Source organism: Dryobates pubescens, chromosome Z (assembly GCF_014839835.1).
Source record: "Dryobates pubescens isolate bDryPub1 chromosome Z, bDryPub1.pri, whole genome shotgun sequence".
NCBI lineage: Eukaryota > Metazoa > Chordata > Aves > Piciformes > Picidae > Dryobates > Dryobates pubescens.
This window is the reverse complement of record NC_071657.1, coordinates 40,798,012-40,822,520: the sequence shown is the minus strand read 5'-3', so window position 1 is coordinate 40,822,520 and position 24,509 is coordinate 40,798,012. Positions and strand designations below refer to the sequence as shown.

The 24,509-nt window shown below is 43.3% G+C and overlaps 1 protein-coding gene across 2 annotated transcripts in view; it reads left to right on the top strand.

Moving 5' to 3' along the window:
* Positions 1-21,987: 21,987 nt before the first annotated feature.
* CPLX1 (complexin 1) overlaps positions 21,988-24,509 on the top strand; it is a 125,384-nt gene continuing 122,862 nt past the window's right edge. Inside the window, exons 1-2 of one of the 2 annotated variants that reach the window (XM_054178508.1) lie at positions 21,988-22,236; positions 23,145-23,247. In XM_054178508.1, coding sequence (XP_054034483.1) covers positions 23,217-23,247 — 31 coding nt within the window. In that variant the 5' untranslated portion in view covers positions 21,988-22,236; positions 23,145-23,216. Of the gene's footprint in view, positions 22,237-23,108; positions 23,248-24,509 lie in introns of both variants that reach the window. The other variant, XM_054178507.1, reaches the window with a different exon arrangement.

The window sequence follows — 24,509 nt, the reverse complement described above, 5'->3', positions numbered from 1 at the left end:
CTCTAAATTTTAAGCACATGTATTGGTCAACATGTGAAACAAAATTCAAGACATAGGTAAACTCCCATTTGTTTCCATATTTCACCTGGCATGCAACAATCACCAAAACATTAGTAAATAAATATTTCTGGATAAAATAAACTTGACTATTCCAAGTGACTTAGCAATCTAAGCACAGAACATCCAGCAATAATCTATCATTAGCATTTCAGTCCATATGGTCACCACTATTATATTCATGGCTCATCCAAGCTCATGATTTCTCCCTCATATTCCAATAACCTCTGATAAGAATTGGCTCTGAGCAGGAAGAGTGAGCTTAGAGGAGTTGGTGAGCTGTTTGAATTCATAGCAGATTTTTAAATATGTTGAAGCTGTGAGTAGTTTTTGAGAAGGGACTAGAGCAGTCCTGAAAGGATATCTGGAATCCAAATTTTGTGCTCATCATTGATCTGACTTTTAGTTGAAGAGTTTTTGAAGCTGCAGAGTCATAAAATTAAAAGAGTGGGCATATGGTCTGATTCTGTTCACACTTGCTCCTTTCGAGGCATCAAGCCTGTCGAAGACTGACTGGTCTTGATAGAAAGTGACTTGTTTTCTACAAACACTGTAACTTTCTATTTGTAGTGACTGAGATAGCACACTGCACACTAGGCAGAGGAACTCAGTGGATGGTAATCCAAGAGGATATCTTTAATGAAAGGACATTTTGTCATTCTGAACCTGGTGACTGTTGGGTCACTGCTACTGGGGAAGAAGGAGCAGGAGAATGAGGTTAGTGTCCAGAATTGCTGTAGAGCTTAAATGAGCCTTGTTGCTGTTCCTTGTAAGGATGTATTGAACTGCACTAGATAGCCTAAGAAGGAAAATAATTCAATGCAGTATTAAAGATCCCTAAAGAGGAGGCATATTCATTGTGGGAACTAAGTCTTTTGCAATAAAGATTCAAAACAATGGGCCAGCACTGGATCAGGACCATGACTTTCCTTTCCTCCCTGGAAGAAGCCCCAGTTCCTCTTGGCTAGAAGTGAGGTGTGGATTCCTGCCCTATGTAGTTCTTGTCCTGGTGTCGTGTCAACTGATCAATATGGTATGGTGACAGGAGTCTCTTTACTGTTGTTCTGCCAAGGCAAGAATCCCACTGAGTTTTAGAAGTCTCATAACATGGCTGTGGCACATATCTGGGATCAAAAAAAATCATTGTGTAAAATAGGCACTGCTGTCACAGCAATGCAAAGAAACTATATTGAAATCAGGATCATGTGGAAGGAAGGATTTTAAGGAATTCTTCTGTAGCCTGGACCTCAGCTTTTGTTGCCAGCTGTATTCCATAGAGATAGTAAGCTCTTTAAGGTGGAACCACTGCTCTGTTAGCTCTCAGATCCCATAAACAGCCTGCATTAACTATTTGCTCTTTTTCATCCCCTTCAACACCAGAGGAAAACCAGGGTTCCTATGTTTTTGAGGGAAAAAACCCAAACCAACAACAACAAAAAGAAAAGAAAAGAAAAAGGAAAGAAAAGGAAAGAAAAGAAAAGAAAAGAAGAAAGAAAAGAAAAGGAAAGAAAAGAAAAGAAAAGAAAAGAAAAGAAAAAAGAAAAGGAAAGGAAAGGAAAGGAAAGGAAAGGAAAGGAAAGGAAAGGAAAGGAAAGGAAAGGAAAGGAAAGGAAAGGAAAGGAAAGGAAAGGAAAGGAAAGGAAAGGAAAGGAAAGGAAAGGAAAGGAAAGGAAAGGAAAGGAAAGGAAAGGAAAGGAAAGGAAAGGAAAGGAAAGGAAAGGAAAGGAAAGGAAAGGAAAGGAAAGGAAAGGGAAAAGAAAAGAAAAGAAAAGGAAAGAAAAGGAAAGAAAAGGAAAGAAAAGGAAAGAAAAGAAAAAGGAAAAGAAAAGAAAAAAGAAAAGAAAAGAAAGGAAAAGAAAAGAAAAAAGAAACACAGCTTGTAAAGAGCATGGAAAACGAAGACTTTAAAGGTCACAGAAAGTAAGTGCAATAAACAAGGGTCTTTGCAGGACTCCATCTAATTCAGACAGCCACTGGTTATTATCATAGATGACATGGGTAAGTGGGTGCTGTTTTGTAGTGACTGTGATCAAGAAAGCACTAACAGCAGTTTTAGCATCAGGTAAATATTTATGTCTTCCTGTCTTTGAAATGGAGCAAGGGTGTAAGTCATTGCTGCAGTACCTATTCCTGCTGTTCTAATTAAGACCTTGTTAGCTTTCCTATTACAAAGCCACATTTTCAGATATTTAGTAGCAGCTGAATGAGTGAACCCCAGTAATACTTGCTCTAGCAAATTCGCCTTCTGTCTCAAATGTCCCAATGGACTGGAGGGTAGCGAATGTAACACCCATGTACAAGAAAGGAAGAAAGGAGGACCCAGGAAACTATAGACCTGTCAGTGTGACCTCAGTACCAGGGAAGGTCATGGAGCATGTCACCACCAGCACCATTACACACCATATAGAGAACAGCCAGGGAAACAGGCTCAGCCAGCATGGGTTTATGAAGGACAGGTCCTGTGTGACTAACATGATCTTCTATGACAAGATGACCTGACTGTTGGAGGAGGGAAAGGCTGGATATTGTCTGCCTAGACTTTTGAAAAGTCTTTGATAGTGTTTCCCATAGAATTCTTGCGGACAAACTGGCTGCTCATAGCTCAGATGAGCACAGGCTCTGCTGGATAAAGCACTGGCTGGGTGAATAGGCCCAGAGTGTGGTGGTCAATGGAGTTAAAACCAGCTGGTGGCTGGTCACAAGTAGTGTTCCTCAGGGCTCATTGTTGGGACCACTTCTGTTTACAACCTTTATTGATGACCTTCATAGAATCATGGAATCAATAAGATTGGAAAAGACCTCAAAGATCAAGTCCAACCTGTCACCCAAGACCTCATGACTACTAAACCATGGCACCAAGTGCCACGTCCAGTCCCCTCTTGAACACCTCTAGGGATGGTGACTCCACCACCTCCCTGGGCAGCCCATTCCAATGGCTAACAACTCTCTCTGTGAAGAACTTTCTCCTCACCTCGAGCCTAAACTTCCCCTGACACGGCTTGAGACTGTGTTCTCTTGTTCTGGTGCTGGTTGCCTGGGAGAAGAGACCAACTCCCTCCTGGCTACAACCACCCTTCAGGTGGTTGATGAAGGCATAGAGCGTGTCATCAGTAAGTTTGCAGATGACACCAAGTGAGGTGGTAATCTTGATCTGCATGAGGGTAGGGAGGCTCTACAGAGAGACTTGGATAGATTGGATCTATGGGCCGGCATTAACAGGATGAGCTTCAGCAAGGCTAATGATTCAAAACTGGGGGGTTGGCTGACACCCTGTTGGGCTGTGCAGCCATCCATAGTGATCTGAACAGGCTGGAGAGCTGGCTGCAGGCAAACTTCATGAAGGTCAATAAGGACAAGTGCAGGGTCCTACATCTGGGGAGGAATAACAGCAGGCACCAGTACAGGTTAAGGGCTGCCCTTGCTGGAAAGCAGCTTCATGGAGAATGACCTTGGAGTGCTGGTGGACAGCAGGTTCTCCATGGGACAGCAATGGGCCCTTGTGTCCAAGACAGCAAATGGTATCCTGGGATGCATCAAGAAGGCTGTGTCCATCAGGTCTAGGGAAGTTCTTCCACCTCTCTACTCTGCCCTGGTGATACCACACCTGGAATACTGCATCCAGTTTTGGGCTTGCCAGTTCAAGAGAGACAGAGACCTGCTGGAGAGAATCCAACCGAGAGCCATGAGGATGATTAGGAGATTTGAGCATCTCCTGTGTGAGGAAAGACTGAGACCCCTGGGGCTATTTAGTCTTGAGAAGACTGAGAGGGGATCTGATCAATATCTATAAATAACTGAGGTGTGGGTGTCAAGTGGAGGGGGCCAATCTCTTTTTGGTGTTGCACAGTAATGAGACAAGGAACAACAGGTTCAAACTTGAACATAGAAGATTTCACCTCAACATGAAGAGAAACCTCTTTACAGTGAGGGTGACAGAGCACTGGAACAGGCTGCTCAGAGAAGCTGTGGAGCCTCCTTCTCTGGAGACTTTCTAAACCCTCCTGGATGCATTCCTGCTTTGGCAGGGGGTTTGGATCTGATGATCTCTTGAGGTCCCTTCCAACCTCTAATACACTGTGGTACTGTGAAGGCAAAATGCGTTGAAAAAAATTATTTAATAAAAGTTTAAACCTCCTTGAAAGAATGTTTGATAAATGATATTTACAAACATTAGAATAATATTTGTTCTTTCATGAGCAGTTACTGCATCAATCCAAACAAAAATGAATTTGTGGAGATGAGGAAGGACTCTATTTAATCTTGATGATGATCTTCTAGCAGGACTTCTGAGATTAATGCATCTTCCTTGGGTAGCTGGAATTATCATCAGATTACAAATGTGGGTTTTCTAAAAAGCCTTACCAAATGTTGCAGCTGCTATTCTGCAAACAAGGGCAGCTGCTGGGATGCATGCAGAGTGCATGATTCTCTAGCCAGTGAGTGAGATGCTGCAAAGAACGAAACAATATAATTCTTGAGGAAAACATCCTGCAGAAGCCAGCCTCCTGACATGATGACTCCTTTTATAGGAAGTGCTTTTAGCTTACATAGGGGGCTGGGTTTTGTCAGTTGAATGGCATATAAGAAAGGATATTTAAACAGCTACTTCAAGCAACAGAGGTAGATTGGGGGGTAAGGATACTGCTAGGCATATGCTTGGGACTTCTATTTCTGACTGAGATTCAGACACTCTTAAGAACTCTGTAATGCTGGGGATTCTGCAGTGCTGTGATAAAGGTCTTCTGAGATTCTCTACTCTGCATTTCTGGAATTCCTCTGTGGAGCAATAGCAGGGTTTGTGCTCTATCATTTGTTGTCAATGGCTCCCCAATAATGAGGTGGGCTGAAAATTCCCCCCAACATTAAATTATCCAGATCAGATGAGTAGGAAGCAAATGGAAGCTGTATTTACAAGTAAAACTACCATCTACAATGGAATGCAATGAATATGTACAAAATATACAGTATTTACAATATTTACAGTTATTTACAACTATTGTACAGCACAAGGACCCCCTGGTGAAAGACCAGAGGAAGATAACAGCTTCTCCCTCCCTGCACCCCCTTACTCCCCTGTACACAGAAAGGACAAGAGAAGGGAGAAAAGAGATGTTAGACTTAGCCAAAACAATGCAGCCAAGGTCAAGCAGAAGTGAGTTAGTCTCTCCCCCAGAGTGAGGAAGTGAGAGAAAAGTTGCTTACATTACTAGCCTAAGTCCCTTATCTCTCCAATGGGATTGTTTAGAACGATCATTATTTTCCTTTTTACACCCAATAGTAATTTATTTACATTTTACTACTTTCTGTTCAAGATCTCGGCAAAATTTTAAAGGCATAGCCTAAAACTACCACAATGCTATAACAAACAGACAAACAAACGAATAACGAGGAAGGTTCCAAACTCTCATCTGTAAAACCTTATGAACCCAGATTTAGAGATTTAGAGATCGTGGATAGCAAAACAGGTAAGCCATTAATAAACAGCAAAGCTCTAATAATTTCTTCAGACTTGCAGAAAAGTCCACTGTTCAAAGAGGAATAATCTTTTCTGATTTTTGTAGTGGTGTTTCTCCAGTAAAACTATTTATTTGAAAAGTTTTTTTGATGTTTTAAATTATTTTGTCTGATGAAAGTTATTTCATCAGATGAAAGTGTTTACTTTCATTAGATACCCTGTAAGAACTGTAGCAAATTTCAGAGGGGATTCCCATCTGGTGTTTGTTATGCAATACTAGCATAGAAAATGGGACAAACCCCCAAAGCATAAAGTTTGAGAGCTGATGAAGGTTTCCTGAGGTGTTGCACATTGCAGTCCATGAAAAGTTATGATTACTTCCTGTGCTTGTATATTTTCTGCTATCAGTTACTCTGAAGTCATTGCTTTTACTGAGTTCCAGAAGTGTTTAGGATCTATTTAGATCATTTGGAGCATCCCCTTTCCCTTCCTGAAGAAGGAAGAGGCATTTTCTTTCTTCCAGCCCTTTGAAACTGCTCTCTTTGACCATGATCTTTCCTAGATAATCAAGAGTGGCCTTGCAGTAACATCAGTTCAGCTGCCCCAGCACTTGCTTGTGCATTCTATAAGGTCTTATGGACCACATATTCAGGCTAACTGCTCCCTAGCCTGGTTCTCCTCTGATGAGTGTAAGTCCTCCTTGCTTCAGACTTTCATTCTTTTCTCAAGGGCCTTGGGTTCCAAAATGATAGTCTTACAAGTAACAACTAAATCAAAGCCAGCACTGAATACCTCTGCTGTTTCCATGTACTTTGTCACCATGGTCCCTGCTCCATTTAGAACAGGAGCCACATTTTCCCTAGTCTTTCTCTTGATGTATTTGTAGAAGACCTTCCTGTTGTCCTTCACATCCCTCACCAGATTCGATTCTCAATGGGTCATGGCTTTCCTAACCCCATCCCTACACAGCATACAGCATCTCTATGTTTCTCCTGGGTCATCTGCCCCCAGTTCCATCTTCTGTGAACTTCCTTTTGCAGATGATACCAAGTTGGGTGGCTGTGTAGATCTGCTAGAGGGTAGGGAAGATTTACAACAGGATCTGGACAGATTCGACTAATCTGCCAAGGCCAGTTGTATGGAATTCAACAAGGCCAAGTGCCAGGTTCTCCACCTGGGTCACAACTATGCCATGGTAAGCTCTAGACTTGGGATGTGTGGTTGGAAAAAATGCCATGGTAAGCTCTAGACTTGGGATGTGTGGTTGGAAAGCTGCAACTTGGAGAGAAAACTAGGGCTGTTAGTGGACAGTCAGTTAAAGATGAGTCAGCAGTGTGCTCAGGTGGCCAAGAAAGCCAATGGCATTCTGGCTTGTTTTAGAAATACTGTGGCCAGCAGGAACAGGGAGGTGATTTTTTTCCCCTGTACTCAGCACACATCTCAGGTACTGTGTTCAGTTCTGGGCCCCTCACAAGGGGACACTGAGGCTCTGGAGCATATTCAGAGCAGGGCAGTGAGGCTTGTGAAAAGCCTGGAGCATATGGCCCACTAGGAGCATATGAGGGAGCTGGAGTTCGTCAGTCTGGAGAAGAGGAGTCTGAGAGGAGACCTCATCATTCTCTACAGCTGCCTGAAGGGAGGTTAGAGCAAGGAGAGGGCCAGCCTCTTCTCCTTGGTGACAAGTGACAAGACTAGAAGAAATGGTTTCAGGCTGCTCCAGGAGAGGTTCAGGCTGGATTCTAGGAAATATTTGTTCACAGAGAGGGTTATTACAGTAGCCCTACTGTTAAGGAACATTAGAGGTTTGAAGGGACCTCCAGAGATTATTGGGTCCAACCCCCCTGCCAAAGCAGGATTTCTTAGGGTAGTCTGCACAGGAATGTACCCAGACAGATTTTGATTGTGTCCAGAGAAGGAGGCTCCACAACTTCTCTGGGCAGCCTGTTCCAGTGCTCTGTCACCCTCACTGTAAAGAAGTTTCTCTTCATGTTGAGGTGAAATCTTCTGTGTTCAAGCTTGTACCTGCTGTTTCTTGTCTTATTAGTGCACACCACTGAAAAGAGATTGGCCCTCTCCACTTGACACCTACCCCTCAGATATTTATTCACATTGATGAGACCCTCTCTCAGTCTTCTCTTCTCAGGACTAAAGATCCCCGGGTCTCTCAGTCTCTTTTCAGAGGGGAGATGCTCAAGTCCCCAGTCATCCTCGTGGGTCTCTGTTGGATTCACTCCAGCTGGTCTGCCTAGTACAGTGGTGAAGTCACCATCCCTGGGGGAGTTTAAGCAGTGCGTGGACCAGGCGCTTAGTGACATGGTTTGGTGTTGACCCTTCAGTGTCAAGGGCTGGACTGGGTAATCTTTGAGATCTCTTCCAACCAGATGTATTCTGTGATTCTTTTTTATGTACAAATTCAGTCACAGGCTCCCTACTTGTCTGTGCAAGCTTCCCGGTGCCTTTCCTTGGTTTTCTACTTTTGAGGATGGCTCTTCGTAGAGTTTCAGAGAAGATCCTTGAATCAATTGTTATGAGTACCTCTTCTCTCCAGGTATATGTGCTTTGGGATTCTTCCAAGCAGATTTCTGAAGAAATTAAAGTCTGCCCTCCTAAAGAGCATGGCTGTGGTCCTACTTTTTGCTCTAATCCCTTCTCCTGGAATTCTGAACTCTACCACCTCATGGCCACTCCAGCCAGATTGCCCCCAACTTTCATGTTCACCACCAGTTCTTCCATGTTTTGAAGCACATGTCTTTGCTGGTTCCACAAACATCTGTATCAGGAAGCTGTCATCAATGACCACTAGCAATCTCCTAGGGTTGTACTCTTCTATGTCTCTTTACAGCAGAGTGGGTAAAGTTTCCCAAGAGGACCTGGGCCTGTGAACAAGAGGTTTCTTCCAGTTGTTTGCAAAATGTGTTGTCTACTTCTTAATTAGGAGGCCTACAGCATACACCCACTACAAATTCACCCAGGTTATTCTGCCTGCTAATCTAGATTTACCAGCACTTTACCTGATTCCAGCCCAGGATTCACCCACCCATGCAGGGCTATATGCATTCTGTCTGCTTCCCTACACAGAGGACAGCTCACCCTCTTTGCCTTCCTATCCTGTCCCTGCTGAAAAGCTTGGAGCTCTTCATCACAGTACTCCAGTCATACAAATTACTGCACTATATCCCCACAATCTAAAAGAGGTCATAGCCCTGTAATTGCACACAGACCTCTAATTCCTCCTGTTCTCCATGCTGTATTCATTAGACATTTCAGAGAGACATCTAGGCACACTGACTCCCCAGGACAGGCATGAGAGCTTTCCCTATAAGGCAAGCAATTCCTTTTTTCCACATTCTTATGCTCAAAGTGAATGCATTTCACCTCTATTTTATTGATTGCTATCTCATTTCTGTTCCAGTCACCCTGGGCTCTTGACTTTCTTATCAACTCTTTCCTCATTGTCTGCTGCAGCTGTAGGTTCTGTCTCTTGAAAGTGTAATCTCTTAAGCATGATCATGCTCACCTATTTCTCATCCTTTCTGATACTGTACAGTAGGGTGACCTTCTCCCACAGCTCATTATTATTGAGCATTCAGATGGTTTTGTGTAGCAGAATGAAGTTATGTTACTGCAAAGAAAGGAATATTGCAGGTGCCAACATGTGCCCTCTCTTTTCTGGGAATAAGACTAGTGGGAAGCATTTTTCTGCTAATGACAAAATGCAGAAGTTAGCATCTTTGTGGTGACATTTGGAAGGCTTGTTAATCAACATGCTGAGCTAGAGTTGGAACAATTCTTACACATAAAAAAATTTATTTCTTCTCTTCTTGCTATTACTGTGTTTATATCCTCCTTGAGGCTGTTGGATTTTTCAAAGCTGATGCTATAATTGTCTTTAAAGCTAAGTTTGTCTGTTTGTGGGTAGTGTTATATGAAAAATATAAACCAGGGTTTAGCTGTGCACTTCTTCAAAAAAGAAAGGATTGCAAAATACCCCTGTGCTTTACTTGTCTGGATTGATCTAGAAACACCATATGAAGCATTGGAGCAATGCCAAGATTGCTAGAGAGAGTACCTGCTTGCCTGAAAACAGAAGAAATCAAACCAAGGAAAGAGACTGCAGAATAGATGGGAGCAATTCAGGAGCACATCTGCTATTAATGAGTTATCTATTCTCTTGACTTTTAGAACTGGAAAATTTCCAACCTTTTGTCTTGTTCCTGTCAGTCTCAGAAAACAAATAATCTCATTATTCCAGATTACTGTGAATTCACCACACAAATAAGAACTGACTGCAGCCCCTCTGATATACAGCCTACATGTCATCACATCTGTTTTAATCATTAGCTGGAGGAAGAGATGAGGGTAAGCAAGTTTTGCAGCAGCCTTGCTGTGCTTAGTCTGTCTCCAGTAACCTTAGAATACTCCTTTGAAAGCTTCTTCCTGAGGAGATTCCTGAGCTGGTAGCTAATCAACAAATAGTTGAGCTGCTCTGCACCTTCTTGTCTTAGCACTAGCCCAGTGCAGAAACAGGAAATCAGCAGGTAGTTGCAGCTGTGCCACAGGACCAGCTACTGGGATCTAATTGAGAAAACAAAAAGAATTTCCCTTCCTGCTTATGAAGCACTTTGAGATTTTGATGGTGTGTTTCCCTCCCCCCCCCCCCCCCCCCCCCCCCCATCTTTTCTGGTGAATATGAACATAAGCCTAAGAGCTTTTTTGAGTCCAGTCTGTCTTTGAAATATAGCTTCCCTTGCACACTGAGGCTGTTGATTAGACTGAAAGAAGATGATGTATTTTTCAAAGCTCTGTTACACAGAGAGTCTGGAGTTGTGTGTAATGCATAGTCAGAGATAATGGAGATAAGGAAGAGACTATACCTTAATACACCCAGTCTCTTTCCTCTGCCCTTTTTCTGCAAGACTTTTTGCTCTGAGAGGGAGGTGGGAAAGGTCCTGCTGGGATCAAAGGGATGATCTGGAGAGCTGTGGGCTGTCTATGGGACATCTCATGTCGTTTTCATCTTCTGGCCTAAGAATTTTGATGTTCTTTATAGACAAAGGAGGGAAAACCAATCACTCTGTGCAGGAAGGCAGACCTGCCTTGTAGCTGAGAAGGGACTTCTAAATGTTTAAAAAATCAGCTTTTGCAGGTGGTTGACTCATAAAAGGGGTAGGTGAATTTCTGTTTCTGCTACTAGCCTATTGGGTGGCTGTGAAAGACTACTTCTGTGCCTTGCCTCCTTGGATCATTGGACCCAAGAAGATTATGCTAGTCCTTGTTCAACTCTGTGCCCCAGCTACATACCCTTTTTCTCCTATCATGCTTTAAAAAAAAAACAACTTACCTGGTAGATTCGGTACAGGGATTAGCAACATGGTTTCCTTTGTGTTTTCTGCTGTGGTTCAAGTGAAATACTATAATCCTCAAGCAATTGCTGAATGATTTCCTACCCCTTGGAAGAGCTTCTGGATGAAGCACGGTTAGCGGCATGCTGACAGTCAAATGGTCAAAGGCCTTGCAGTCCTTGTCCTCAAGGTGTGAAGAGTCTCCTCTTTGTGTCAAGCTTTGTGTGACAATGTTCAATACATCAGCCCATTTTAAGTCTGCAGAGCCTGGATAAGACTGAGTGATTCGGTATGATATGAACTTATTCTCCTTCTAGTTTAGCTGGGTTAAGTGCTTCAGTGTAGCTGATTGCATTCAAGGTCAGGTCCTTCACTGATAAAAGCTCTTGTGAGGAAAGCCCCATACCTGTGGAACTGCAGTCTCCACCCAAGTGGAAGGTCATGGCTGCCACTTGCCTGTTTGTAGGTTCAACCTTTAGTGAAGCTGAGCACATATACCAGAGCTATAGACACACAGAGATGCCCATGGAGACACACAGAGGACATTGACATGACTGGTCATATGCACTGCCTCAGATAATGCATTGACTTCCACAACACCCACATAAAAGACACATAAGTGAGCACAAGTCCAAGTTTCCTCCTCCTCATGGGCTGGCAGAGGGTCACATACATGATACTGAATACATTCACAAGCATACACATGTTCATGGACATCCTAAACACCATCCTGACACCCCTGAATACCTTCCACCCCTTCCCCTGTCCCGTTTGCCTTACCTACCCCACAGGTCCCTGACTCACTGGCCAGTCCAGCTGAGTTCTCATTGCAGACACACAACACTCTCACACTTGTCCCATAGGCACTCCAGACTCCTAGGTCCCTTCAAATACCAGCACACACCCTCCAGCCACTTGATACCCCAGCCCTCACCTGAGGCTCCTCTGCTTGCCAGCTGGCCCAACTTGAAGATAACCCATGAAAATACATTTCTTCCTCCATCATGTACAGCAGGTTTGGAGACGATAAAGACACTTGTCCTTCCAGTAGCTGGCACCAGGGACACAGATTGTGACCCATGCTCCTGCCCTAGGCTTCAGTACTGAGCCTTTTACTTCACATTGGTTCCCCCTCTGCAGCTGATTCTGAGCATTCCTGCCCCAGTGGATGGAGCCTCCCCTCACTTCAGTGAGGCCCACCCCCTACCTGCTCTAGTAGCCAACCTCCCAGGCCTGGGGCACTCACAGCCTCCATTCTGACTGTAACAGCTGTCATGGACAGGAGTCCCTGCAGTACTTATATGCATGCCATAATGCATGCAGAGAAGTAGCTGAGGACAAGACAAATTGCAGTGATCTGGCACAGAGCTCAGCCAGCCAAACCTTTATGTCACAGTTTGGAAGTAACTGTCCCCTTTTGTACCCTTGCCTATCTACCTCATCTCTTTGTTTCCCTCTGTTCCCTCTTACCTTGGTTATTGGTTTCTCAGCTGTCACAGTCCCACTCATCCCTTCCAGCATCCTGGACCCTAAGGTTTGCATCCTTATCTGTTGCAAAGTTCCAGGGTGGGGGTCGGTCTGTTCTCCCAGGCAACCAGCAAGAGAACAAGGGGACAAAGTCTCAAGCTGTACCAGGGGAGCTTCAGGCTGGATATTAAGAAAAAGTTCTTCACAGAGAGAGTGATTGGCCATTGGAATTGGCTGCCCAGGGAGGTGGTGGAGTTGCCATCCTTGGAGATCCTCAAGACAAGACTGGATGAGGCACTTAGTGCCATGTTCTAGTTGATTGGATAGGGCTGGGTGATAGGTTGGACTGGATGATATTAGAGGTCTCTTCCAACCTGGTTGCTTCTGTGATTTAATTAGCTTTTAAGTTCACAGTTACTAAAACTTTATTTTAATACAGACCTTGGGAAATTCAAATTGAGGGGAAAGATCAGCTTTACAAAACTGAGTAATTTGGCAGTGATCAAAGCTTCATGTATTTATTGCCTGCTTGCACATTTTTTATAAAAAATGGTTCTTCTTAGATCTAGCTTTTTAAAAGTGGAAAAATTACTAAGTGTTTTCTTAGTTTGCTTTGTAAAAAGCGAGATCTAAATTTTTAAAAACCTCTTTAACAGTAGTTAATTGGATACTAAAACTTTCCAGTGGAAGCAAAGCAAAGAGGGCTTACTGAAGTTCTGAAATGATTAGAAAAAGTGAATCTCTGCTTTGCTCCCATCACAAGTCTTTGCCCCACTCAGGAACACTTTATAAACATATACTCTAATTTCTCATCAGCCTACGTGATTCAAGCATAGGTCTCCTGTTTTCCACTGTCATGTTAAGAGTGTAAGGGTACAGAGACACTGAACTTCTTGATCTTCTCAGTCCCTGCTGTGGTTTAGGCCCACATGGCAACCAAGCCCACTAAACTTTCCTCTTTACCTCCACCACCTGGGTAAGATAAGAATGAGAATTAGAAGCAAAATGCAAGATCCTGAAGGTTGAAGTAAGGGAGGTTTAATAAGTAAACACAAAGAAAACATCAGGAATAATAATGCTACCAAAAAAAGGTGATAAATAAAGGGAGTGATATAAACCCCAGTTTGCTTACCAGATACTGCTTACTCCAAAAATTACCTCAAATGTCCACACCAGAATTTCTCTTACATACCAAGCAGGATGTCAGTATAATATAGAATACCCAGTTGGCTGGTTCACTTGGCTACCCTGAATGTGATCCCTCCCCACTTCTTGTGAGAAAACTAACCCCATCCTAGTCAAATCTAGGACATTATCCACCCCTTATTATAGACCATGTACATCATGCACAGTGGAGTTATTTAACAATCAACAATTTAATTCATTGGCTATTCACAAACAAAATTAAATCACCTGGTGGTACACAACAGGCAGTGATTTTGTCTAAGCATAACCAGGCAAACACACATTGTTTGGGCATTAAGCTCCTCAATTCTGACATTTCTTGTAAGAGCCAAGCAAAGTTTAAATACCCAGTCAGAAGGCAAGGCTATTTTACAGGCAAGTCATGGGTCCCTTCTTATTGTTGAACTGGTTAAAGATACTTTCACTTCCCCTGAAGTCTGATGAGAATTGGATTTCTAGCAGTGCCCATGTCTCTGCTTTGGAAGCCTTTATTTTAAAAGGAATAACATTATATTCCTATACTTTTTTTCTTCTTTAAAAGGTAATTTAGTCTCAGAATTTTACAAAAGGGTCGTATAGTTATATTTTAGTGATCTTTCCTAGTGAAAAAAAACAACCACAACTAAACATTTACCTTTTTCTGTATGAAATCTCTTTACAAAACCAAGGCGTTTTAGATTTCTTTGAGATTAAAGTAACCCCTTGTAAGATTAAAAGAAACATTTTGTGAACCTAGTTGAAAGTGTTTTTCTTTCTAGAAACTGGAAGCAGAAATGAATAATAACTTTCTAAAATATTAGGCTTTCTCTGTAACATTTTCTGTGGAAGTATTTTATTTTCAGATCTATTTGCTAGAAATGTGTGAGGTCAAAATTTTTCATATACCAAAACCACTTTTCAGGAAGCAAAGTACTACTATTTTTAACAAAAAACTTGTTTAGAAAATGAGAAATGGTTCTTTTAATTTTTTCATTTTAAAAATTTAACATTCTTTGAATTCTTTGAAAACTCAAGTAAAAAATAATTCTAATCAAATCTTGGCAAAAACAAAGCAAGAAAGCACTTCTTGTTTGTCAGAACTAAAGCAAGAAAGTCCTTCTACAGAAACTGTAATTTAAAATGCTGTCATCCTGTGGGGTTTATTTCAGTCCTCTTTTCTAGATACAGGGGTTAACATTGTTATTGCTATTTCATTGGTTTCAGTTTCTGTCTCCTCTGGTATTTTAAGCTGCAGCCTCTGTGAAGTCAGAAAAGCCCTAATCTCAGCTGCATCACAGGAAAGCCCTTTATAGCTTGGTAAATGTTTCACCATGATTTGAATTTTCACCTAGGATTTGTGGACTGAATAGATGGGTCTCTTCATCCCCCCTAGATTTATGTATGATTTAGAAAGCGTGACCTTACCTGCTGAATATCCATGTCACTCTAGCCTGAAAACAGTTCAGTCCCAGAACTGTAATAAGGTTTCCCAGATGACTTCATCTCCTAATTGTAAAGTTCTATCCTATGCAGGAAGCCGAAGAGGGAAATGGTTGCCAAGTAACCATGACATTTCTGCTGTCTTCCTGTTCCACGGTGACTTGACATGTCTAATCTTCTCCTTGGGTCTTCAGGAAGTCTACTCCATGTTATTCTGTGCTTGTATGTGAATATGCACCATAGTAGATAGACCTAACAAAACTCATTGCAAGGTCTTATGGAAATGGGAGGGACTTCTATTTAAATAATCACTAAGTAGATTAAAGCTCTGCACTTACACTTTCACGTCCCGTCACCAGCATCAAGATGAGTGTGCTGAGCTGCTCTGAGATCAGTTGTTTGTGTCACAGAGGACAAAGGATGCCATCTGTCGAGTCTTCATTGCATCTCTTGGGCTTGTCTTGGTAGGTTCTTGGACAAATTGGGGTTTAGATATGCCTTTCATACCCTTCAGGAGCCATTAGCTGGTTTGCATTGAGACTTCTTTGCTCTGTCGTCCATGAACACTGAATGAGAAAAGCCTGTTGTTCTTCTGTCCTGATTTTTAGACCATTTTAAGATTACTGTCTGTCTTGCTGTTGAGATAGGAGGAAGGGGACCAGCACAGGATATACTATAGTAGTTTTGACACCTTTCTGTTAATAAGGGTAATAAGAGTCATAGAATCATTTTGAATGGAAAAGACCTTCAAGATCATTGAGTCCAACCATTAACCTAGCATGGCCAAATCCATCACTGAATCATGTTGCTAAGCATTTTTTAAACTTCCTGGGATGATGATTCAACCATTACCAAGTGATACAGCACTTTACTGTAGGAGAAGGCTATGTTTAGACTCTGACTTAGAAAAGAATGTAAACATTTTGTAACGGAAAGAGAGAAACTGGGCAGAGCTTGGTTGGATGTGTTAAAATATTGTTTTGTTATTTTAACCTTTTTTAGCCTTAATTGCATGCATGCCAGTCAAAAATAACCAATTAAGATGTGACACACATGCCTTGTGATAGAGTATATAACTTTGATGTATAATGTAATAAATGTCCTTGCCTGCTTACATCTTGTCCTGGAGGCTATGCTCAGGGTGATCACACACACCTATACTACAACACTTCTCAATGCTTTCTGTGAAGAAATTTGTCCTATTATCTAATATAAACCTCCCTTGCCACAACTTGGGGTTGTTTTCTCTTGTTACATCAATCACTACTTGAGAGAAAAGAATGACTCCCTCCTCTCTACAACCTACATTTCTCTAGGCTAAACCCTGTAGCCACTGCTCACTAAGGTACTAAGGTGAGTTGGGATAGATCTCTTTCTGGATAGACTACCATGGCTCTCATGGGTCAAACTTCCTTTCATGGCCTTGTTTAGTAACTGTCACAATTCTTTCTCCATTTTACTTTGCTGATGAACTTCACATATCCATTTTTTTGGTTTAATACTAGAGCTGTTGGTTCATATTTGGAATAAGTGTTCGCTCTACCTTCCTTCCTTCCTGGAAGCTTGTGTTCAAATTCTGCATCTGCAGGAAGCTGATGCCTTTCTTGCTTTGCTCACTCTTTCTTCTATGTAGCAAGGATGCCTTCACGGTCTGTGTCATTATCAGCAGTGAAAGAAATACATGTTCAATGAATTCTCAGTAAATGAGTAGGGTAGTATGAAATCTGTGCAGATAGCAAGCAGCAGACTTCTACAGCCTCCCAAAGTACAACTTCTAGGTTAACTTTCTAATTACAGTGCAGTGTCATATGGTGTGGAGCAGAAGGTAAATCTCAGATCACAAAATTGTACAGACATTAATTTAGAATTAACTTATAAAGTAATTTTGTGACAGAGGCAGCTCCAAGTAAAAAGTGGAGTGTGGAAAAGATGAATTCAGTTGAGTCCCTCACCATGTAAAATTCAAGGGGAAGACAAAATCAACCTAACATCCAGCTAGCATAATGTAAATTCCTTAAAACTTCTCCTAAGTAGATTCTCTGCTGCCTTTTAGAGATTCTTACTACACTTTTTCCTTAATGAAGACTTACTAAATTTAGCACCCTCTTCTCTGCCAAACGAAGAATTTCTGTGAAACTAATCAAAACCCTTGATCTGAGATTTTTACTCATGTGTTATGTGAGTTTTAAACTTGTTGGTGGATTAAAATAATTTGGAGCAGATAGACAAAAACAAACAAATGCATGGTTAGGTTGCACAGGTGCTGTTTCCATATTAAAAACCCCTTTGATTCCTTTTTACTCCTTTGAGGTCTGAATCGAGGCACAGATGTTTTTCAAGCACATTGCTTAAGTGTGTACTTAGCAACTGAATCCTACCCCTTTACTTGGATCTTTATCACTACTCTACCATGACAGAGAATCAAGAAACTTGGGTCTTTATCACTACTCTGCCCTGACAGAGAATCAAGAAACTCTCCAAAGTTTAGTCCAAAGTACAATCGTGATACAGACTGAGTGGGAGTGAAACAAACAATTTCTAGAGGAAGCCCCAGCAAGGAATTTGCCACCATCCCCAGGCAGCTTGGAAACCTTGATGAGGAATAACACGAACGGATTACAAAAATCAAAATTTCCTGTGTGGCTATTTAAGGTTACTTTGAAGATACATTTCTCAATCCTGTATGGCAAATCAAGAATCCAATATCAACCACACCTCCTCAGCTCAGCTCCCCCTGTCACTGCACTCTGTGTTTTTTTTCAGAAAGTGGGTAAATGACCTCACTCTGCTAAACTGTAACTGGCTCAGCAAGGGGGAGCTTGCAGACAAGCATCCATTTTTTATGTGTATCAGCTGACTTTTTGTGTTTGATAAATACTGTAACTTGAAGATTAAATTCTACAAAAGGGAAGTACTTTTACAATGAGAAACAGCACATAACTAATTAGTAGAAAACAATGTGAAATTAAAAGACAGTCAAACATAAGGAACAATTGCTTGTATCTCACATGCATATTAATAATTAAGCATTTGAATTGTTGAATATGGAAATGCTTTGAAGCTCAACAAAGGATATTTTACTCTTTATATCTGCATCTCCTGAAGATTCACTGAACACAGTGAATTTTCTCATTTACACTGTAACTAGTTTTAGCAAAGACTGATCATACAGGAGGGCCCTGTATGAGAGTTGAATTGACAGGTCATGTTTCCAAATCACAGCATTTGTATTCAGGAACACTCACCATTTGAGATGTCTAGGCCTAAAGGAGCTAATTTGGCTTCAGCAAGGCACCAATACACATGCACTAAATTGTTTCACTGTAGTTTAAGGAGGTGCTTTAAGTCAAACTCCTTTTGTAGTGCTTTAGCTTAATCTTGAGTCTGTGGTTTTGCCATTCTTGTCCAATAATCATCTCATTTAGATGTGAGGGTTTTTTTAATGGCTTCTCTTTCAGCTGACCAGTAGTCAGCCACCTGTTTTGTGACTCCTTAATAGGGTCATACTATACTGACATTCTATAGCATACCTAACTTTTTCTGTTTTTGCTAAAGCATTCACTTTATACGCACTGGATATGGAGAGGATATGGAAGTGGTATGAATAAAAGGATTAACTCTTTCATTTGAGCTATGAAAATTATTACAGGATCAAAACAAATCCCTGGGCTCTGATTCACTAATTGCTGTAACCCAAAAAGTCAGTGGGATAATATTATAGGTCTAACAGATGTGGTGTAAAAAGTACACTAGGAAGAGAAGAAACAAGAATAGGTGAAACATTTTAGCTCCATTTGCACTGACTTCCACACATGGATACTTTCAGAGTGAAAGATGAAATGCCAACTTTGATATTGTCAGGAGGAAGTGGCACTAAAGAGAGAAAGGAAAAAACGCCCTTCTGAAAGGGTCTATAGCATATGTGATCAACTGATAAAACTAGGATAAAGCAGGAAGAGAAATGGTAGAGATGTCCTTGGGGGTTCTTGGAAAGTAGCTGATGAAAGAACAGCCCATTGTACAGGGATGTGGTTGCCCTTGTAGATGGGTTTCCTCTTTTCTTGGTGGATGTTGTGTTTGCTTGTACAGCCTGAAGGGTTAGAATCTCCAACATTGCTACCTGCATATAACCTTGTTCCCATAACAGCTGTGGAGCTACTAGCTGAGTGACACTGAAGGACTGTTGCAAGAAATAGCATGCCAGTAAAGGCAGGGAATGAGTTGGTTGGATGGATTTATTTATTTGTATGACAAGTTACTTTTTACAGTTCCTCTGAGGGAAGAAAAAAAAGTTCATTCTGAGATGAAATGTATGAAATATAACTGTGGGTTACGTATACTTCCAAGTACTGCTATCTCCCTTTTAAAGCAAATAGTCTCTACCTAGAAAATTGCTTCATCACATGCTCAAGTTCCTTGTCAAAGTCAGGTGGTACAGTTCAGTTCAAGACTGAAGGAAGGTATGAGGATTCCTGAGCTGTTGGATTGCATCTGTTATGGTCTCTTTGGAGACACCTGAGTATAAACAAGCAGAATATTGTAACAGCTTAATTTGCCAGTATCACACATCACATCTGAGAGTAATTGCTCTACAAGTATCTCAAGTATCTAAAGAGATATGTGCCTAACGTAAAGTTGTTATGGTTGAGGAATTTTGCCTACTGAGGTGAACAGCTCACTTCCAAGATGAGCTCAGAACTTGTGACTACTCTCTTTAAGCAGGGAAAGAATTACAGGCCACAGCATCTGATATCAAACCAGCATCTTCCCTCTGTTCCTTTTCTTTGCCAAGAAGCAGACTAATAAAAGAAGGCAAAGCACAGAATTAGCTGTGAAAGTGGAAATTTTGTTCTAAAATATGTTTGACATTTTGAACCTTGCTTCCATTCCACACTGTGACCAAGAAGAAAAATCTGACCTCTTTCCCATGCTCCATGACATGGAAAACCTGAAAAAATGTGGTATTCTGATATGATTATATATTTGGTTTTGATACAAACATGTATTGCCAGAAGAATCAAACATTTTTGCCATATCAAAGTAGAATGTCTCAAGAGCATCAAATACAAGAAAGTAAAAATATTTCTATTGCATTTAAATTTATGTATAAACTGACACAGTTCCATAGAATGCACCAGTTTGGATGAGTCTTACTTGCTGATGGAGAACTTTCTGTCAAAATTTCTTGAAATAGTAAACTCACACCAAAATCTTTATAGAGACACCATGATTTGATCATCTGAGTGATAATGATGGACTCTCAGCCTTGTGGATGACTTCTATCTGCCAAAGAAGCCTTGTAATGTAGAGCAGTAAATCCTGGAGACAAGAGCTACAGGATCTTTACTCTATCATGCCTATCTGCAGGAATCAGAGTGCTGCTGAGACAAGAACCTTAATCTGTCTGGCAAGTCAAGAGCTTGGTCAGAGAACAGGAAATAGAGAAAAGGATGAAGTTACACAGACAATGAGAGTAAAAATGGGAGACTACAAACAAGAAATCATTAAGCTTAGGAGCTAGAAAGATGTAAATGGCAGCCTACTAAGGGGCTTGTTTGTAAACTAGGCACAGACACCTGTGCTCACAGAAAGTAAAATATGCAGACCTGTGCCTGTATGTCATGGAGACAGGACAATCAAGACACGTTTGTTTCAGGTTTTATAGACACATGCAGCAAAAATTTGGTCTTGTGATAACTGCAGCAAACATTCACCCAGAAGGGTGATCTTCAAGAAGTATGAATTCTGCTCTGCAAAGATAGCAGAAATGGTTGAAAAATCCTTTGATAGTTCTGACTTAAGGGAATGTGGTGGATTGAAATTACCCCCCAATTGCCAGACTAACTCAGTCCATGCACAATTCCATCAGACTCTCAGATTAACTTCCTGGGCACAGCCACCCGGGCTGAGCTGCTGCTACAGTATGTATGGAAAAGAGGGCATCAGAAAGACACCAATATGTCCTTTGATTTGAAAATGCTAGGGGTGAACCGAGGCTTAAAAGGTATTAAGTTTCACTCACAGAAGTTTGTTAGTATTAGTAGTAGGTAGGTAGTTGTAGCCCGCATGGCTGCCCCGAAAGGGATGGGTTTGCCTTACTATGCCTGCTGGAGCTGCATGCCTTTTCCCGCAGTGGCAGGTGAGGCGCCGGTGCGATCCTTGGCCTTCAGACGTGTCCCAACGGGTCATGCCAGCGCCTCCCCGGGATGTCTGAAAGCTGCCCTCCTTACCTCCGGGCTCCCACTTCTGCGAGCACCTTTCCGCGCTCCCCTGCCCTTTTAGCCCCATATCGGTTGCGCTGAGGGCTGCTGAGCCTCTTCTCCAGCGGGCGACAGAAGGGCGGATCAGCAGCAGAGCTCGTCCCCTCCCTAACCAACTCCAAGAAGGCTGCCGGCATCCCTATAGGTGGGTGCTCAAAGGACTATTGCTCTGCTTTGCCACGTAGCGCTCGCACTGCATGCAGCTCCTTCCTCTTCACCTTCAGATTCTGTGTGGAATCCAGGCGGTACTCGCTCCCTTCAACAGGCAATCGCAGGCAGGGGACTTACCTCACCTCCAGCCTCCCTCTGCATGCTGCAAAAACTACTGGACAGCAAGAGAACTGAGCCGCACAGCCGGCGACCCTTCTCTGGCCGCAGTAACTTCCTAGCCGTAGGAGGAACGAGGAGAAGGCTTTGCTCCCTCCTCATCTTTTTCCTTGCCTCCCTAACTCCTAAGACCTAGGGGATGAGAGAATATCTGCGGAAAGGGCCCAGAAGAGAGGACGCGGATCATTCTCCTACCCTTCCTCTTTCGTAGGATTTGCAGAGATTTCCCCTGGCACATACACACACTGACTCCCGAGAAGATGCAAGGAAACAATCCCAAAATAAACCAGGGGGCTGACAATCTCCCCTGCTTCCCCCACGACAGGGCACGAGGACACCTGGCTGCTGCAGACAACCGGGAATGGGGCGTGGAGCCCCTCCGAGGAGTTGGAGAGCGACGGGGCGCAGGCGGCGCAGAGAAGGGGCGGGGGAGCCGGGAGGAGGGGGCGGGAAAGAGCCGAGCTCCTGCAACGAGGGGAGGAGGAAGGAGGGAACCGTGTCGGTGGGATGGTCCGGAAATTCTGTGATAAAAAGAGGGGAGCGGGGGAAAAGTAGGGAGGGTTGTACTCGTTCTCTCCTACCCTGCCCCTGCCCCGGCAGCCCTCAGACGCACGGGCGCCGGCGACAGCCTCTAGGAGACGAGAGAAGCCGCAGCAGGCACCTGCCGCCAGCACAGCACAGCTCAGCTCAGCACGGTACAGCACAGCACCCGCCGCCGAGCGAGGTATCGGCGCCGGGGCGGGCGGGCCGTGCCATGCCGGCCGGCGTGCGGAAACACAGTGAGGAGAGGCGGGGTATGGGCACGCAGGGTGGGGAAAGCCCTCGTCCTCCAAGGTGCTGGAGTGCCGCGCAGCTCTACGGGTCTGTGACCCCGTACCGGAGCCAATTTCGGGCCAGGGGTGGCAGTGTGCCCCGGAGCGGAGCCCGCTTCTTCCCGCGGCCGGGGCCGGCAGGGGGAAGCAGAAGTCTGCGCAGCGTGGCTGCTGCGCTGCACCTGGGGCCCGGCCGTCCCCCGACCTTGAGCCGTCCTGGCCTCTCAGGAGGTGCAACCCTAGCTCGCATTGCGCTGGGGGTAATCTGGTTGGGGTTTCTGAGGGTACCTGCCCCTTATCGGTGCTCTCTATCCCTCCGCCCGGGCTGCATCTGCATCCGTCGCCCAGCATCCCCTACTTGCCCTCCTAGGCACTTGCAGAGCGCTTCACTTTCAAATATCCCTTCGACCTTCCCTGGCGGAGCAGCATCTCCGGAGCTGGTCCTCCGAAAACCTAGAGGGTGAAAGGCAGGCGGAGAAACGTGGAAGTTCAATGGCTTAACTCCTTCCTGCCCGTATGCAGAAGACAAACCGGGAGGAGCACTGCGCTGCTTCTGCAGGCTCACTCCTGGCCACTTGCCCTGGCTGGGAGAACCACAGTGACTCTTTAACACCTCCTGCCCATTCCCAGCCTGCCATCACGCATCTCTGCTTCCCAAGTGCCTTGTCGTGCAAAGCTATCATCTGCAGGGATGAGGGGTTGGAAAACTCACCTGCACTTCTTTGCAAGGAGAGAAAAACTGAGGGGAGAGAGCTGAGAAAGGCCTGTCCTTTTCTCCTTTTAGATACACCATTCCTCTTTTGATTGTGCCTCTTTTCAGGCTTCCCTCCAAGGATTCCTGGTCTCTGTGCATGTGAAGTGTGAAGGTGGGCAGCAACCCTAAGTCATCACCATGGATTTTGTTATGAAACAAGCTCTAGGAGGTAAGTACAGCTGGCACAAAGGACCTTGCACATCCTACACACTCCTCCCCCTTCACACCTGGCAAGAGAGGGGATGAATTGCTATGAGCCTCTGGTGTGGTCTGTGTCTGGAAGAGCTGTTTGGGGACCCAGAGAGCATATTGACGCTATAGTTAATGATCTTGGAGTTAAGTGTTTGAAGTGGAGAGGGCAACAAGAAGCAGAGGCCAAAACCCCATGTCAGGGGAGAGACCTGTCACATAAAGGGTGCAGGCCCTGGGTCATACCTAGTCAGGCACCCTTCCAGCTGGCTGCCTATCCTGCTATACAGTGTACAACTCGTGCTTCATGCTGTGCCACTGAGGCAGGTGTTACAAAGACTGAATGCAGGTTTAGCCAGAGTAAATCCAAAGAAAGAGTAGCATTTTTTCTATGTGTAGGAGGCCCCTTTTTCTTGTCAACATCTTGACAAAAAAAAAAGCCAGCCAGTGCAGAAACTTCTGTATCTGCTATTGAGAGAGCTCATTTTAATAAGCAGGGAAATAGTAATGGAGTACACCCCCTGAGCATACCTGGATTTGAGACCAGCCTTTTATATGGTTTCAATATATTTCCTTCCATCTGTGATGAATTGTTCTAGCCTAATAGCTGGAAATATAAAAGGCAGTGATATGGGAGAGAAAATGAAAACAATGCAGAAGTATTTGTGAATGAGATTCCTGTGTTTTGTTGCAGTTATGCTGTCTTCCTGGGCTGCTTGGCCTGAACATTTAGTTAAAAGAAAGTTGTCACTGAGATGATACTGACTATTGTTGGCTGCTATTTGGAACAGGAGTAGCTGGCTTCAGAGAAAGTCAGTGAGGTGGTACTGAGCATTCTGTTCTGTATGGTATCTCATGCGTGCATTTTCAGCTCGGTTTCCTATGGAGAAACTGTAGAGTCATAGCACTGTGGGGATGTTTCATGGAGGGTGTTATTGATGTCATATGCAGCTTCAGCATTTACTGCACGACTCTCTCCCATGCCATGGAAAAAATTATTTTTGTCTTTGAAAGCAAAGGAACTTTTTTTTTTTTAAACCACGGGAATAAAATTCCCACAGTCAAGGACAGAGCACCAAACTCAGGCTTTAGCTGGGGTATTTTGAACGGGAATGTCAAATTGAAGTAGAAAGAGTCTAATTTGATTGCAGAAAATAGCAAGATCTGAAGGTATCTATGAAAGAGGATAACAGTTTGTATTGTATCAGTTTTACATGTCTTTATTCTTCAGCACCTCTTTTG